The 17,921-nt window shown below is 52.9% G+C and overlaps 1 protein-coding gene across 10 annotated transcripts in view; it reads right to left on the reverse strand.

The window, feature by feature from the left end:
- The window catches only part of LOC123852808 (guanine nucleotide-binding protein subunit beta-like protein 1), a 62,703-nt gene that overhangs the window by 24,334 nt on the left and 20,448 nt on the right, over nt 1–17,921 (reverse strand). For all 10 annotated transcript variants that reach the window (XM_064578018.1, XM_054510391.2, XM_054510389.2 and 7 more), the window contains 3 exons: nt 9,746–9,891; nt 9,128–9,253; nt 2,670–2,832 (listed from right to left, as the gene is read on the reverse strand). In XM_064578018.1, the coding sequence (XP_064434088.1) occupies nt 2,670–2,832; nt 9,128–9,253; nt 9,746–9,891 (435 nt within the window). The remainder of the gene's footprint in view (nt 1–2,669; nt 2,833–9,127; nt 9,254–9,745; nt 9,892–17,921) is intronic.

The raw sequence follows: 17,921 nt of genomic DNA on the forward strand, positions 1-17,921 counted from the left end.
TGTCAAATGAATAAATAAAATCTTTAAAAAAAAATTTTTAAAATAGGGGCACCTGGGTGGCTCAGTCGATTAGGCGTCTGCCTTCGGCTCGGGTCATGATCTCGGGGTCCTGGGATGGAGCCCCGCATCGGGCTCCCTGCTCAGCGGGGTGTCTGCTTCTTCCTCCGCCTCTGCCTCTGCCCACGACTTGTGCTCTCTCTCTCTCGCTCTCTCAAATAAATAAATAAAATCTTTTTAAAAAATTAAATTCAAGGGCGCCTGGGTGGCTCAGATGGTTAAGCATCTGCCTTCGGCTCAGGTCATGATCTCGGGGTCCTGGGATCGAGTCCCGCATCGGGCTCCCTGCTCCTTGGGAGCCTGCTTCTCCCTCTGTCTTTCTCTCTCACTCTGTCTCTCATGAATAAAAAAAAAAAAAAATTAAATTCAAAAATAAAAAAGATTCTCTCTCTCTTCTGCCCCTCCCCCTGCTAAAAAATTCAAAAAAATTTTTTTAATATAAAAATTTAAGATATAAAAAAAAGATGTTGACTGGGTGGTTGGGGGGCTGGGGGGAGAAGCCACCCTGACTGCTTGCATGCACTGGTGGGGGGAGGGATACCAGAAGAAACAGACGTCACTGGACACAGTGTGCACAGGCCCACACCCTGGATGGCCTGGCACAAGGGCGCACGGGTACAGTGAGGAATGGCCTCTCCCGATCTGTGGGCCCAGGAAGATCCCTCTGGTGGTGTGAGTGAGGAGGAGGGTGAAGGCAAGGGGATCAGGTAGGGGTGAGTCACCTTGCAAGGCAGCTCGGGAAGGAGAGGGGGAAAACCAGGACAGCCTGAAGCCTGAGCAAGACACTGTGGGAGGAAGTGTGAGTGGTGGCACCCACAGCCACATCCTGGGTGCAGGAGAGTGGGGAACCCAGGGCCTGAGGACCAGGGCAAGCCCAGGGGCCGCTGTGGGTCCGAGGAAGACCTCTGGGCTCTGGCAAGGCCCTGGATGCCTGTGCTCGGAGCCTCCTACAGACACCAGTGTGCTTTCCATCTGGCATTCAGTTGCAACCTCTGTTTCCAGAAGGTAAAATGTTTGGTTTGGGCAAGTGTGGCCACCCAGATGGCCAAGCGGGGTGGGAGCATGTCCTCCCCGGGCATTGTCTGGGCACAGGCCAGCGATGCTTTTCCAAGCAGATTCAGTCCAGGCAGATTCCAGGTGGGAACATGGAAAACCACCATTTTCCCAGGATATCCCAGGTCCTCGGACTGGCTGCTCCTGAAAAACACAGATGGCGCCTGCACTGGTGGATAGGGAGCCAGCAAGGCAGTTCGGAACACCTCGAGCAGCACATGGGGGTGTCCGGGGCCAGGCCCCGGGGGAGCCAGGAAGGCCTGGAGTGGCCGAGAAGGGGAGGGCCGCACACGGCACCCCCACGTCCGTAGGAAGGGCCAGGCTCTGTGGCGGGCAGCGCAGGGGCAAGGCTTGGTGCTGCCTGGCCCCGGCTGTCCGGGAGGAAGCACACCCCTCTCTTTTCACATTAATAAAACTTCTAACAGGTTTTTGGCAAATTGGCAAGAAAAGCGTATGTAGCTCCTAATTGGTGATTTAAACGCAATCATGAACAAATAAATGCCTGTTCCTCTCTCATTATTTATGAACTGAATCTGCTTTAAGACAAACGAGTCTTCTTGGGTAGGGGCCAAACCTCGCTGTGCACATGGGGCCCCGTGTCCTTGCCCAGCGCCGCCTGCTGCACAGCCTCTTGGGGCCAGCAGGGAGCACGGGGAGCCGTGGGCGTGCGTGGCAGACAGGAGGCTCGCTCTCCCTGCATGTGTGTGCCCCCAGCCCTCCCTGCCCCACGCTCAGAGCCCCTGCCCGCCCCGCCCAACTCGGCCCAGACCCTGAGCAGCTATGCTCCCGCACTCACCGGGCCTGTCCAATCGCTGCTCCTGGGTTTCTTCTTCAATTTCCCTTCAGCTCCCCAAGCGCTGGCCCCTCCTGCCACACTGTCACCCTCTACCTTACCCTCCACCCTTGCTTCCCACCACCGGTTCCCATGTCCTGGGCACCACTTCCCTTGGTGGACTCTGCCTCTTCTGCCTCTGGGGATGTGGACACGCTGTCCAGCCTGACCAGATCCCCGTCACCAACCACTGCTGGCCACTCTGGCCTGAGCTCCATCTGACGATCACCTCCGAGGCTCCATCACGCCCACCTGCCCCCTCTTTTCTGCGCTTACTACCCCAGTGGCAGCCTTTAGCCCCAGCATCCCAGGTCTGACTGAGGCCTCTCATGCCAGAACCCAGTTGAGCTCCCCAAAAGGCTGCCCCTGCTGCCCAGACTTCCACAAGGCCTTGATTTCTCTCCCACCACCTCCTGCTGGCCTGCCCGGGACTTCCCTCCATGCATGCCTGCTCCTAAGTCCTCAGAGGACCTCTCCAGGCAGTCTTTCCCCCTGCACTCCTCAGGCCATGCAGTACTGGGTGCTGGGGCCTTCCTTCCTGACTCTCGCCACCAGGCACCCCACAGGTGGCCAGACCAAGGCCCCTGGAGTTGCAATCCGGCACTCTGTGGGGCTCCTGTGGTGGGCACAGCGTTCCTGTAACAGGTGCTTAGGATGAGCATGCCCATCTAGGGGAACCAAGTGCAAGCAGCTTGTGGAACCAGGCACCACGCGGGCTGGCACTCACCTCGTCATTACCTCTCCCTGGCATGGCCAGCATCCAGCGCTCCTGACCCCCGGCTAGGACGGAGCTCCTGCAGAAGCCCATGCTCTCCAGGGGCACAGAGTCCACGATGGCATTTCTGCCCTCTGCCAGGTCCCATAGGCGCAGCTTCAGGTCCCGGCCCTGACTGCCAAACCAAGAGGAGACAGGCCGTGAGCCTCCCAGGTGAGCAGACTGGGTGTCCCACCTGGACAAATGCTGGCATGCCGGCTGGGCCAGCCTGACACCAAGGAAGGCAGGGGACACCGTCCAGAGAGGGACCCAGATGGTATTGCTTACCTGGCTGGCACACCTCAGCCAAGGAAGGGCTTTGCATCCAAGATGCCTGATGCCTGACACATTCATGGGCTATCCCAAGGGGGCAACGTCAACCAGGTTCCAGGGAGCTTTGCGACACACGCCCCATGACCAGCCTCCTGTGCTCCTCCTGCCACTCCCCATGCTGCCAAAGTGTGAGCTCACCCTCCTCCTTCCCTCTGTGATTTAACTGTGACAGCCCAGCAATCCCACCCTCACACATTTTCCCAAGTGAATTTAAAACCTATATTCACACAAAAGCCCGTACACAAATGTTTACAGCAGCTCTGTTCCTAACCGCCCAAACCAAACTGGACGCGACTCTTCAGCAGCAAGCTGGGGAACCAGCCGTTGTGCATCTGCACCACAGAATTCCACTCAGCAGTAGAGAGGGACAAACTGGGACGCATGCTACAACCCGCAGGAATATCAGATGCGTTCTGCTAAGCGAGGGAAGCCAGAGCCAAAAGGCCACCAATGGCATGATTCCCCTGGTGGGACATCCGGGGGCGGCATGATGGCACGGGGAGGACTGGGGTCGCCGCCTACAGGGGGCAGCACAGAGGCTCTGCAGGGTGCTGACTGCCCTGTGTGGCCCTGGGGCAGCATTGACGTGATGGTGGACATCATCAAGCCCACAGAACCACCACACAAAGAGCAAACTTTAGTGTGTATACTTTAAGAAAACAATCAGGGTGTCAGGCTCCCAAGATGTACTGCAGACTGTGACAAATGTCTGGCACACCGCACCCAAAGGGAGGGCAGATAGGAGCTGACCCGCGGTATTGTGAAAAAGTGTGTTCAGGGGCGCCTGGGTGGCTCAGTCGGTTGAGCGTCTGCCTTCGGCTCAGGTCATGATCCCAGGGTCCTGGGATCGAGTCCCGCATCGGGCTCCCTGCTCAGTGGGGAGCCTGCTTCTCCCTCTCCTTCTGCTTGCCTCTCTGCCTTCCTGTACTCTCTCTCTGTCAAATAAATAAATAAAATCTTAAAAAAAAAAAAAAAAAGAAAAAGTGTGTTCACCCGATACTGCCAAGTTAAAAGCAAAATACCTTTAAGAGACATCAGACCCCGGGTGGTCAGTCTGTACCCTAACCCTCAAACGGCTCAGCCTTGGCACACAGAGATGCTGCCCACCTGACCACTAGGCCTTCCCAGCCACTGGCAGGGGACTCCCAAGCCCACCAGCTCCTCCATTTACGAGATGCTATCCTACAGGAAGAATGGACGTTTCCCTCTCCTTCTGTTCTCTCTGTTTCCATCAGTTTGGACTTAACGTGTTCCTCTATTACTCAGTGGGTTGTCATCTACACTTCATATTATTTATTTTTGTGCTCAAACCATCCCAGATTGGCCAACGGGACCCCCTTCGAGCTGGCTCGGAGTCCTTCTGACACGTGCCCATCAGCAAGAAAGTCCAGACCCGGAATCATTTCTCCAAGGAATCCTTGTTCCTTCCGGTGCAGAGAGATTTGCAAACCAAGATCTGGGTGCTGGTGTGCTCACTCTTGGGGGGTGCTGCTGCCGCCAGGCCCTCTCGCCAGAGCCAGGAAATACACGCACACAGTCACACACACGCACGCACCTCTCTCACACACACGCACGCAAACACACCTCACACACACACACAGCTCACTCACACGCAAACACACCTCACACACCCAAACGCACCTCTCTCACACACACACACGCAAACACACCTCACATACACACTCGCATAAACGCACCTCTCTCTCACACATACACGCAAACACACCTCACATACAGACATGGCTCACTCACACGCAAACACACCTCACACACACACTCACACAAACGCACCTCTCTCACACACACACGCAAACACACCTCACAAACACACTCACACAAACGCACCTCTCTCACACACACACGCAAACACACCTCACAAACACACTCACACAAACGCACCTCTCTCACACACACACGCAAACACACCTCACATACACACACAACTCACTCACATGCAAACACACCTCACACACACAATCACATAAATGCACCTCTCTCACACACACACACGCACACACCTCACGTAGACACAGACACACACAGCTCACACAAACACACCTCACACACAAACACACCTGACACACATACAGCTCACTCACAAACACACCTCACACACACACGCAAACACACCTCACATACACAGCTCACTCACACAAACACACCTCACACACAGTCACACACACAAACACACCTCTCACACACACGCATGCAAACACACCTCACATACACACACAGCTCAAACACAGCTCACACAGTCACACACACAAACACACCTCCCTCACACACACACAAACACACCTCACACACACACACACAAATGCACCTCTCTCACACACACACGCAAACACACCTCACATACACAGCTCACTCACAAACACACCTCACACACAGTCACACACACAAACACACCTCTCTCACACACACACATGCAAACACACCTCATACAGCTCAAACACAGCTCAGTCACACACACAAACACACCTCCCTCACACACACACAAACACACCTCACATACACACAGCTCACTCACACACAAACACACCTCACACACAGTCACACACACAAACATACCTCAGACACACAAACACCTCATGCACACATTCACACTCACATACTTCACACACACCTCACACATGCAAACATACCCTATACACACACACTCCTCACTCACACACACAAGCTTCACACACACACACTCACACATGCAAACACACATACACAAGTATTTCTGTATACCTTTGTGTATATATTTTCAACACCTCACAAGTTCATGCTGATGCCCCCAAGGCTTCTTCCTCTCCTTCCTCCTTCTCAGGTTTGTGACTCTATTCTCTGACTGGGACAAACCTGCCTCCCATCTTCCTCAAGATATTTACTGCCACGCTCCACCGACAAACTTGCTTGCATGAAGCAGCCAATCTCCCAACCTCCCCAGCTGCCTCTGAGACCTCGCCCCATCACCCTGGTTCTCTGGCCGCTGGGCACGCTGCTCCGACACCTCTGCCTGGAAGCCACCCCCTACTGTCCACTTCCTCAGCTGCCCACATCCCTGAACTTGGAGGGGAAATGAGAGCAGGGAGGACGGGACCACTGGGTATCCATACAGAAACAAAGAACGCTCCTCCTCACCAACAGTCAATTCCAGATGCAGTGTGGGCTCAAAAGGAACAAGACTGAAGCTCCTGGGAGATCAGGAAGGTCTTGACGACCTGTGGCTGGGACTCCTTCACACGACACAGAAGCACCAGCCAAAAGGGAAAGATGGCAGACCTGACCCCATTTAAATGGCTAACTTCTGCTCATTAACACATCCTTAAGGAGTGAGAACGATAAGCCACTTTGTGGGAGCAGTACCTGGTGATATAAAAATATCAGCCATTTCTAGAATATAAAAAGAACTCCTGTAACTCAATAAGAAAAAGGTAGTCAATCCGATAGAGAAATGTGGATTGAAGGGAGACTTTATCCCAGGGGATAACAAACGCAGAAGAGGGCTGGCTCATTAAGTGGTCAGGAAAGTGCAAATGAGGCTGCACCCAGAAGTGCCCAGGCCCCAGAGAGCAGTGCAGGGTGGGGGGGCACTCGCACTGGGGACAGCCTGGCACCCTCTGAGCTGCCCAACGTGTGCACACCCTGTGGCCCAGACGCCCCACCTCTGGGTCCAGGGTCCAACCTGCAGACACGTGTGCACCAGGCACCCGGAGACCCAGACGGGGGTCTTCTTAAGCTTCTCAGCCCCAGGTGGACAACCCAGATCTCCACTGAAGGTAGAATTAGAAATAATTTGGGTATACATACACATCCAGTGGAATACCACACAGAAAAATCCCACACAATGCCCTATGGCTACACACACCATCGTGGACCTCACAAAGTACAGCTGAGTGGAAGAAGTCACGTACAAAGGAAGCTGTTCTGCATGGCCCCTTTTTTTTAAGTAAGAAAAAAACCAGACCTAACAAGTCTATGCTTTTTGGAGATGCACATTCCGAGTCGTAAGGCAAGAACGAGGTGCAGGGGGCTGCCTCCTGGGGACAAGAACGGAGCAGACATCAGTGTTCTGCCTCCTGACTTGGAGTGGTTACCCAGGTGCTCACTCTGTGATAATACAACAGTCTGTAAACTTGGTCCGTGCACTTTTCTGCAAGGGGGCTACAGGCCACAATAAAACACAGCACCTGGGTGGCTGTCACTGGACACAGGTGTGCCCTCGGGCATGAGGGCGGCGCCTAAGGCTCAGCCTGACTCCCAGCTTTCTGTCCTCCAGCCTCCCCTTGACATGAAAGCGTACCTTCCTTTCTCAAGGGCCACTTTGCAGAGACCTGGCTTCCAAACACAGCTGGGCGCACAGCCTCTAGTGCAACGTAAACGCACCTGGGCATTCCAAGTCCCTGCACGGTCTGCGTCGCAGACCTCCTGACCCACGGGCCCCTGCCTGCAGCAGGGCTACCGCAGTGGCATCCAGCTTGGAAAGGGGAGGCCCAGCAAACATTCATTCACCGGTTGCCCTTGCCGCTTGCCTCCCCACACGTCAGGCCAGCTCTCTGAGGAGCAGACCGCAGGGCTGGGAGTTCCCTGAGAACAGCCCAGGGCATCTGGGCCCTGGAGGGGCAGGAGGCACCAAAGGGCCCAAGACCTTTTGGCTGAGAACTCAGGAGGAATGTTTACAAAGAGCAGCCCCCAGTGCAAGCGGTTTAGTGGGGTATTTGGATGCAACCTCTATTCTAAACATCAGGGAAAATCCACAACCATAGGGAGGGCCTTCCACACCATTTGGGGGAGAAGGGGGCCAGTTTGGGGCTCTGCAAGCACACGTGTCCAGGGCCACCGCCCTCCTGGATACCTCTGGTCCTTTGATCACCTGCGAGCCACCTTCAGGGTGGTGGGAGCGGCATGTCTAGCACAAAAGTGCTTTGAAGAAGGGTGGGTCCCTGACAGGCCTCGTCCTTTGGGGATCGGGAACCATGGTGCCTAGATGTCCAGGCTCCGAGTCCACAGCAGGAAGACAGACCTGCCTTGCAGGGCTTTCAGGAAAGTTTCACTTAAACTTGGTAGACAGAAACTCATTCTCCCACCCATCTGCCCCTTCCTGCTGCCTCCTGGCCCACCTCTCGCCTGGCGTCCCCAGCCTGGCACCTCTACAAGGCCATGGTGGCAGTGCCAGACCCCTCTGGGCTCTGCTCACAGCCGCTCACAGCTGGGTCCGCCGTGGCTTGGCACGTGCAGCATCCTCTGTCAGGGGTGCCAGACCCCCACCTTGCTCTCACCATCTCCTGCTCTCCCTGCACCAGTCAGCCCAAATGCCATGGACCCGGGCACCTGTGTGGCCCAGCCGGTGCCCCGGGGGGTGGCTGCACTCGGGGTCTGGAGCACAAGCCCAATCAGTGGGTGGGCTTCAGGCGCAGGCTCTGCACCACCCTGGTGACCAGTCCTCGCCACCTCGTCGGAAGGGAGCCACCCGTCCGTCAGAGCAGGTGTTGCAACACCAGAGCCCTGGGGTCCCCAGGAGGGAAGCTGAGGCTCCTTTAAGGAGAAGCCCTGAGCTCAGCCATGGACGCCTAGCTCTTGCCACTGGAGAGCCCTGGCGGGCCAGGGAGGGCTCTACTCAGGCCACAGGTGGCGTGTGGGGCTGCAGACGGAGTTGTTTTGTGCGTTCTTCAGGCTTTTCTCGGTGGGCACCCGCCTGGACAGAGCAGTGGTCACAGAGGCTGCAGTGCCGGGCACCCAGTGTCCCCGGACATGGCCTCCGGACGGGCCAAGGGCAGAGATCACACTGCTCTGCCATGGGGAGGGGCTGCCCCGGCAGCTGGGGGAGACCCCGAGAGCCTCCAGTGGCAAGCTCTTGGCCCCTCTTGGCTCGCTGCCACCAAGACCCACCTGAGGAGGGGCGCCTGGGTGGCTCAGATGGTTAAGCGTCTGCCTTCAGCTCAGGTCATGATCCCAGGGTCCTGGGATCGAGCCCCACATCAGGCTCCTGGCTCAGAGGGGAGCCTGCTTCTCCCTCTCCCTCTGCCTCTCTCCCTGCTCATGCTCTCTCCCTCTGTATCTCTGTGTCTCAAGTGAATAAATAAAATCTTAAAAAAAAAAAAAAGACCCACCTGAGGAGCCGGTGCCCCTGGGGCAGTGTCTGCAGCCAGGTCACACACTGGCCCCCATGGCCGTCCAGCGTAGCAACCGCCCTCCGCGTCTGCAGGCTCCAGATGTGCACCAGCCCGCTCAGGGACCTGTTCTGACAAGCGCAAGCACCGGCTCAGGCAGAGGTGTCAGAGAACATTCCCAGCATGCTCTGCAGGGCTGGCCTGGCAACCCCACAGCAGTGGACCAGGCATTTCATTCGGGGGCTTTTCGTGGAGGTGACGGCTGTCCATGTGAACTACGGGTAAAAGTGGCACAGTGCTCCTTTTCCAGGGATGGCGGGCAGAGGGCCCTCAGGAGCCTCTGAGGACACCTCAGGCAGAGGGACAGGGGGCTGCCGCTGACACTGTAAACCGGATGGTGTCTATCAGGGCGTGCTCCCTGCCTCCTCCGAGGGGGCCAGGCCCAAGGGACAGCTTGTCGAGTGGGTTCTGAAAAGTCAGTGTGCCCGCCCGAGTGATGGGCAGCCTGAGCCCGTCACTAGGATCCCCAAATGAGCCCCGGGCTCATTGCTAGCCCACCGCCCCCTAAATTCACCCTGGGCTAACCCCCGGGGTTGGGTTGGGGTCGCAGCTACTCACCCTGAGAGGAGGAGTGGGCGCCCCTGTCCTTGGGCTCCTCCGAAGAAATGCAGCGCATGCACCGCCGACTGGGTACCTCGGAGGACAAACTGGGGGTCTGGCGGTGGGAGCGGGGAGGCTGCCATACTGGGTGGGGGTGCAGTCACCTGGGGACCAAGGAAGGGTGTGAGTGACCCACTGTCATCCTTCAGGAAGGCAGTCGGAGCCTCCCTGGATGCTACCCACCCCCTTCAGCCTGTCTTCCATCCTGCCTATTGGCCTCTACACCCAAATGGCATCACCGTGGCCCCAACCTGCACCATCTCTGGGTAGGCACAGTGGCGCCCACACCCTTCTGAGGTCACTCTCACCTTCAGCGCCCTGCGTAGAGCCCACCCCTGGCCTCCAGGGCTTGCTGTCCACCCACCAGCTATACCCTCTGACTCCCTGAATCCCACTGGCCGCAGCAGCAGGTGGAGTGACTCCTCCTCACTCGGTTTGCCTTCTCCTCACCTGGGCTTTCCACACACCCTGGGTGCCTGTCCTGCCTCTGGGCCTGGCTGAGTACTGCAAATTCAGCCTCCTTCCTCCCTCCTGATGCCCATCTCCTCTCCTCCCTGCAGGGGAGCAATGACATGCCAGGACATGCTGTCCACTCTGGCCCTGTAGCAAGCTCGGGGAACAGGGCCCACACTGGCCTGCTCCCCCCAGACCACAGGCCTGGCCACTGGCATCAGGCACAAAGCAGCTGCTCAGCAAGTGCATACTGAAGGGATGAACCAATGGACAGACAAGAGGTGTGCGGGGTCCCTGGGGGCTGGAAGAGCGAGCAGGACCCAAAGACGAAGAGGAGGCTCTCTCTCACATGTGCTGCAAACACCACCTGCTGGGTCCTGAGGGCCTGTACCTCCACCCTTAGAGAAGGCAACACCACACTTACTGTTGGAGAAACAGGAGGCAGGGGATGGTCTGGTGAGCTACCCCAGGCCCCTCAGACTCAGGCCTGAAGTCTGCACGCTGCCACCAAGAGGCAGAGAGGCCGGTGCACTAGTGTGTGGGCAAGGGGCAGGGACTGAGTTACCTTGCCACTCCCCAGGAGGACTGATATCACAGATGAGTGACCCTTCCTCAAATCACTGGCCCTGTGGGGCCACCCACCTGAAAGGAGAAGCCTCCCAGTGTCCTCACTGAGCCCACCCCAGCAACGGGACAGGGATGGTTGCCAGACCAGAAGTGACCTACTCCAATGACCACGGGGGCACATCTGTCAGCCTGCAGGTCCCAGGCCAGGCTGAGGGTACAGAGGGAAAGGCCAGGAGCAGACTGCTGGGGAGCTGCAGCAACTTCATCAGGAGGGCCTCTCCTGCTGGGCTCTGAGGCCCTTCCCCACCTGCCCCTCTCCAGCCTGGACACAGAGCAGGGAGGAGGCTGCCCGGCCACTGAGGGAGCCACAGCCACCAGAGGAACTGGGCAGGGCAAAGAACAGGAGCAGAGAAGATAGCATTCTTCCAGGAGGGAGCCTTGGCTGATGCCAGAGGTTGGAGGGGGTTCCAGGCCAAGCACGGAGGCCCACGCAGAAGGAGTGCTGAGGCCGAGACAGGCAGGCGCAGAGGCAGGAGAGGCGTGGGTTTCTCCAGCAGGAGACCAGTCCAGGCACCGTTTCAGCCACACTCTCAACCGGGAAGCCCTGTACCTCCCCTCGTTGAAACCATCCCAGACCCTTTCCTTCTCTCTCTCTTCAGAAGAGAGCCCGGAGTAGCTTCACTAGAGTGAAAGGTTCAAAGCACCTGAGAAATGCCACTGTCAAGGCAGCTGGGGCCTTGTAAGCCAGGGGGCTCTGAGTCACCTAGATAGCAGGGCGGGGGGTGGGAGGGAACAGGGACAGGCAGTGACCTGAGACTCTGGAGACCACCGGAGTCAGGGAAATGCTGCAGAGACCCGGCAGAAGGCCACTGCCAGCACCAGGCTAGCTGAGGCCTGGCCCACGTGAGGGCTGGAAGTGGGGTTGGGGCTGAGATCCTAACGACCCAAAGCAGACACTACAGGGCTAGGGCCAGGAAGGGGCAGATGCTCACATTTACTGGTGAGAGATCATGGGCAGCCGCTCTACTGCTTGATCCCGCCTCTGTCGAGGGGTTTCAAAGAGAAGGAAGGGGTCCCTGGGAATGAAGCTTACAAATGGCCAAGTCCCTGTTTGTTTCTTTCTTTTTTTAGGGTTTTTACTGTAAAAGCCTCTCTCACCTTTCGCTAAAAACCAACTGACTCTTCCCAGACACAAGGACGGCCTCCTGTGCACAGAGACCTGACTCCATACTGCTCCATGACCCATGGCCCCTGCTCTGGCCTGGGACAGGTGAGCGGCCAGGAGACACTGCTCAGCCGGGGCTGTGAACCCTGCAAGGCTGCCCTCCGGCAGGCAGGCTTGGAACAAAATTCAGAGGAGCAGCTATAGGGCCCTCCGAAGCTACTGGCTGTCTGTGCTATCAGAACAGCTGGTCAGCTCCAGGGCCCCAGATCTGGAGAAACCCAAGAATGCAGAACCCCGCTAAAGCACCTCAACCCATCAGAAAAGCCCCGGTCTCCAGGGCTGGGGAGCGGGGGGCATCCCATCCCCACGGTCTGGGCCTCGGAGCCCTACAGACCACTTCCGCACAGCCTCCCACGGTGCGGTGCTGACGCGCGCACACGCTGCGTTCATACACACGCATGCGCACACGGACAGAGGGCACGCACATGCATACACACGCATGCACATGCATGCACACACACACACACGCACAGGCAGCATGGGGGCCTTGGGCAGCGCCAGCCGAAGCACAGCCCACACTTGGCACTTGCCTGCGGCCTGATGGGAGTTTCCAGAACCTCACTAGCACAAGGCTCGGTCTGAGGTGATGAAATCAAGTTCTCCTCTATTGTTTCCCCAGAACCGCAGGGAACAAACCCGTCACGTTGTTACAACAACCAAAATGTTCAGGCCAAAATGATGCACTGGCAATTAAGGGCTCCATCATTTCAAGCAATTAAAATAAACGCTTTATTTGAAAACTAATTAATTCTAGCTACATATTTTTCCCATGACAATATCGTATGATTACTTGATTTATGACATCTAATTATTCTTTATTAATCTAATTGAGAATAATTGCGTTATCCTATCTCCCCTGGCAGTGGGCCGCCCGGAGCGGAGGCCGCAGCCCCTTGTGCAACACCAGTGCAAGGTACCAGCCGCCCGCCGCTGCCTCGTTTCCCTGTTCTGTCACTCGTCTTTTCCTCCCAGAGGGCAAAGGAACATGAAACTCAATCCACCGAGCACAACTTCGGATTCTGCCTGCTCTTCGAGATGTCAAAGAGAGACACATTCTTTTCAAAATTAAAAAGAAGGACAATCTGACAAAATTTGCGCAACCCTGACAGCCTTTCCAACTGATGCTTGAACCCCGAAAGCCCCTCAGGCCCTCGGCCTCTGGATGGAGGACGACAGTGCCCCCCTGCGTCCTGCCTCAGAAGCAGCAGCCTGGCAGGCCTCAGGGTCATCCCCACAGAGAGGGGCCTGGAGCTCTCCTCCTGGCATGAGGAGCAGCAGGCAAGCAGGGTCCCCTGTGGGAAGGCACATGGGTGGCTGGGACCAGGCTACAGCTGGCTCTCACCCTCCCACCAAGCCACACACACCTGAGGCAGGCAGGGCAGCCATGGGCCCCAAGGGTGCCCCTCATGGGGAAGGCAGGCAAACCACCAAAGACTGGCAAACGCAGAGGAGGCAGGGCCAAGGGAGAAGCTGGTACCCAGAGACCACAGCCTGACCCATGAGTCAGCCCTGAGCACCCACCGTGCACTCAGTCACAGAACCCTTTCCTTTTACCGCAACAGGACCACTGGTCCTTAAAGAAGCTTGGAATCAACAAGGAGCACTGAGAAGTGAGCCAAAGCGGGGAAGCCACAACCAGAGTCAGCCAAGCACTCTTCCTGCCAGCTCCAGCCCACTGGGTCCTGCCTCACTGACTGCCTATGTCTGGGAGTGCAAGGACAGGCTGCACGGGATGCTGCGAGTACCTCCAGGGCTGGGGAGCGGGGCCCCATGAGGTACTGGCCCCGCCCTCCCCGCCCTCCATAAGTGAGCCCCACAAGAGCACAGAATGGTTTCCAGCAGCCCCATAAGGCACCTAAGAATTCCATAACCAGCACAGACTAGGGAGGCACCACTTTGTAGCAGGATAGATGCCCACAGAACAACTAAAATAAAGACCGAAAATCTTCAGTACATCACTAAGCTGTCTAAAAAAAAAAAAAGTCTAGAACCTTCAGAGGCCAAACACTAAGTGGAAGTCAAATGTAGTGAGGTCTACGGAGCCCCCAGTTGGCACCTGCCCTAAGGGCATCTGCTACATTAGTGACCTAGAATTCTGGTTCTTAAGCAAGGCCTCTGAGTCTATGAAAGACAAAGTTTAGGGCCCTCCCAAAGTGGACAATCTCATAGGAGCATCTCCATAAAGATGAGACCCCACAAGACTAAATGCTCAGTGTTAGACTGAACCAGAAGTACACCTACACCCAGAGGTGCCCGCATGATGCCAGCCTTCGGGCTTTAGTCCTAATTTACACCACCTTAGGAGGTCTCCAAAACTTCAGTCTGTGAATGTCTCTCATAGGAGCCCATGTTCAATGCAGGCCTGAATGAATTCACCGATAAAGCCCTATGAAATGCAAGTAGTCAAAACTCTTAGAAACAAAAAAGGAAACATGGCACCATGAATGAGAGCCATGAGAAACAACAAAAGGCAGAACTAGACCCCTAGAGTGCAAAGCATTCAGGCATATAAAAGATGTTTAATGCTTTTATTTTTTTTTTTAAAGATTTTATTTATTTATTTGAGAGAGAGAGAATGAGAGATGGAGAGCATGAGAGGGAGGAGGGTCAGAGGGAGAAGCAGACTCCCTGCCAAGCAGGGAGCCCGATGAGGGACTCGATCCCTGGACTCCAGGATCATGACCTGAGCCAAAGGCAGTCGCTCAACCAACTGAGCCACCCAGGCGCCCCAAGATGTTTAATGCTTTTAAAGAAATAAAAAGAGGGAACTAAAATCACAATTGGAGAGCAAGAGATCATAAAAATCACCACTCAGATTTGAAAAAGGACCCAACCGGGTGAAAGGCTGTTGGGAAACAGGAGATTTGCACTGTGCCAAGGTATTACACTACAGATTATTGACTGATCACAGAAGGAGAATGTTCCTTATGATGGAGACATCTGGCTGTCACCACCTTCACCATGAGATTGAAGCTGGCACCGCCAATAGTAAACAAACTGGCATCACTTATCTCCTGAGGTGAGGCCAGAAAACACGGCACCATCCTTGTACATCTGTGCCAACAACTTGCTGAAAACAGACACATCCAGATTACAGGATACTGGACAAGGCAACTAGCTCAGACTTATCAAAAAGTCAAGATCAAGAGAAAAAACAAGAGCAAAAAGCAGGGTGAGGGTTCTAAATTGAGAGACTAAAGAGGCATTGTGACCAGATCTAACACATGAACCTTGATTGGATCAAAAAGTGGGGGAGGACAACTGGGGAATTTCTGAATATGGACTGTAGATAATATGGAATTATTGTGGGGCACCTGGGTGGCTCAGTCAGTTGAGCATCCGACTCTTGATTTCAGCTCAGGTCGGGATCCCGGCATCAGTGCAGAGTAGGCTTGGGATTCTCTCTCCCCCTCTCCCTCTGCCCCTCCGCCTGCTCATGCTCACTCTCTCTCTAAATACATATTTTTTAAAATATGAAATTATTGTTAATTTTATTGGGCAGGATAATGGTATTTTGCCTAGAAAAATGCCCTTATTCACAGGCTACAGTGTTTTAGGGGTGAAATGTCATGATGTCTGTACAGTTTTCAAATGTTTCAGAAAAAGAAATTTCAATCTCTACATATAGAGAGGTAAAGCAAATGTGGCAAAATGCTAACAACTGAAGAACATAAGTGAAGAATATATAAGTATTTACTATGCTATACTTGCAACTTTTCTGTAAGCTTGAAATTATAAAAGCATTCTAGAGGAGGGGGAGGAAGACAAACCCACCCTGGACTCATATCCAGAATAAACAACATACAGATCAATACAATAAGAAAGCAAACACCAAAAAGGAAAATAAACAAAAGATTTGAACAGATATATCACAAGAAACATAAATGATGAATACACATATGAAAAGGTATTTAACCTAATTAATAATCTTGGAAATGGCTGTCAAAACCACAATGTGATATAATTACACTCCTAGCAAATTAGCAAAAGATTAAACAATCTGTCAAATGTTGACTACAACGTGGGACAACTTGAACCCTTCACCATGCTAGAGGGAGCATAAATTGAAAAAATCACTTTGGAACACAATCTGGGACTAGTTCACACACCTTATGATGCAGCAACCCCTTTATTAGATAAATACCTTACAGAAATTCTCATATATGTACAAGAAGAAATTTGCACAAGAATGTTATAGCAATATTATGCATGCTAATAAAAACTAGAAACAACCCAAATGACCATCAACTGTAGAAAAGAATAAAACATTCATATAATAGGATATTCCACAAAACTGAAAATGTATAAACTCCAGTCTCACATGGATGAAACTCAAAATCATAATTCTCATTAAGAGACATTAAGGATGTAAAAAATGAGGCTGTAGACGGGAGAAAATATTCATGACACATATATCTGATGAAAGACCATACACAGAATATTTAAAATATAAAGTTAATATGAAAAGGGGGGGGCGCGCCTGGGTGGTGCAGTCAGTTATGTGTCTGATTGGTTTGGGCTCAGGTTGTGGTCTCGGGGTCCTGAGATTGAGCCCCATGTCAGGCTCTGTGCTCAGCGCAGAGTCTACTTGGGACTTCTTTCCCTCTCCCTCAGTGCGCCCCGCCCCCACTCATGCTCTCTCTCTCTCTAAAATAAATAAATCTTTTTTAAAAAAACGTTAAAGTGATTCCAAAAGGCTAAAACTAGAGATGGACAAAGGTATTTCAGACAAATAGAAACAATAAAAGAGCAGTGAAATACAGATGTCAACAAAGTTGAATTCTAGCCAAAAAGTATTAGAATTGACAAACCCACACGCTTTGCAATACTGAAAGCTGCAATTCACAATGAATATATGATTGTTTTGAATACCTATGTCTTAAATGACAGAAACACCACCTTTATAAACAGAAACTACAGGAAATTCAAGGAATCACAGAAAAAACTCACCAATAATTGGAGAACATGATAGACTACTGCTCTCAGTACAAGTCAAGTGGATAATAATAGTAAGGAAATAGAAGACTCCATGGGGTAAATATTATGGATCCACATGGAACTTTACACTCTGATAACAGAGATGACACCTTCTTCTCAAGTGCATGTGAACATGTGTAAAAATTATATACTGGGTCACAAAGAAAACATCAGTAAGTTCCATAAGGAAATATTATAAACATATACAATGACCACAGTGCAGTTAAATCAGAAATTAACAAAATAAAAACTAAAATGTCCTCCCAACTAAAAATTTAAAACCATTTATTAAACAACAAATTTTAGGTGAAAGGGGAAGTACTTAATCCACAAATTTTATTTTATTATTATGTTTTTCATCCACAAATTTTAAAAACGACAATGAAAAACACTACAAGCCAGAATTCATGACCTATATTTAAAGCTTTGACCAGATGGAAAGTAGAGACCAGTATCACTTATGAATATCATATAAAAAATAGTAAATAAAATATTAAGCAAACAAAATACATCAAATTAGAGAAATAATACATGATGACCAAGTGGAATTTATCCCTGGAATGCAAGGGTAGTTGTTGTTTTTTTTTTTCTTAAGATTTTATTTATTTATTTGAGAGAGAGAGCATGTTTGTGTGAGAGAGAGAGACGTGAGTGAGAGAGAGCAAGAGGGGTGGGCAGAGGGAGATGGAGAAGCAGGCTCCCTATTGAGCAGGGAGCCCAACACAGGACCCTCATGACCTAAGCCGAAGGCAGACATTTAACCAACTGAGCCACCCAGGCACCCATAAGGTTAGTTTAATTAGGAAATCCATTAATGTCATACACCATATTAATAAATCTATGGAGAAAAGTCATATAATTTATCTCCATAGATGACAAAAAAAAACCCACAAACTTTTGACAACATTCAAT

Source organism: Mirounga angustirostris, unplaced genomic scaffold, assembly GCF_029215605.1.
Source record: "Mirounga angustirostris isolate CCGP_5_RB_7025 unplaced genomic scaffold, mMirAng1.0.hap1 SCAF_14, whole genome shotgun sequence".
In the NCBI taxonomy this organism is placed as follows: domain Eukaryota; kingdom Metazoa; phylum Chordata; class Mammalia; order Carnivora; family Phocidae; genus Mirounga; species Mirounga angustirostris.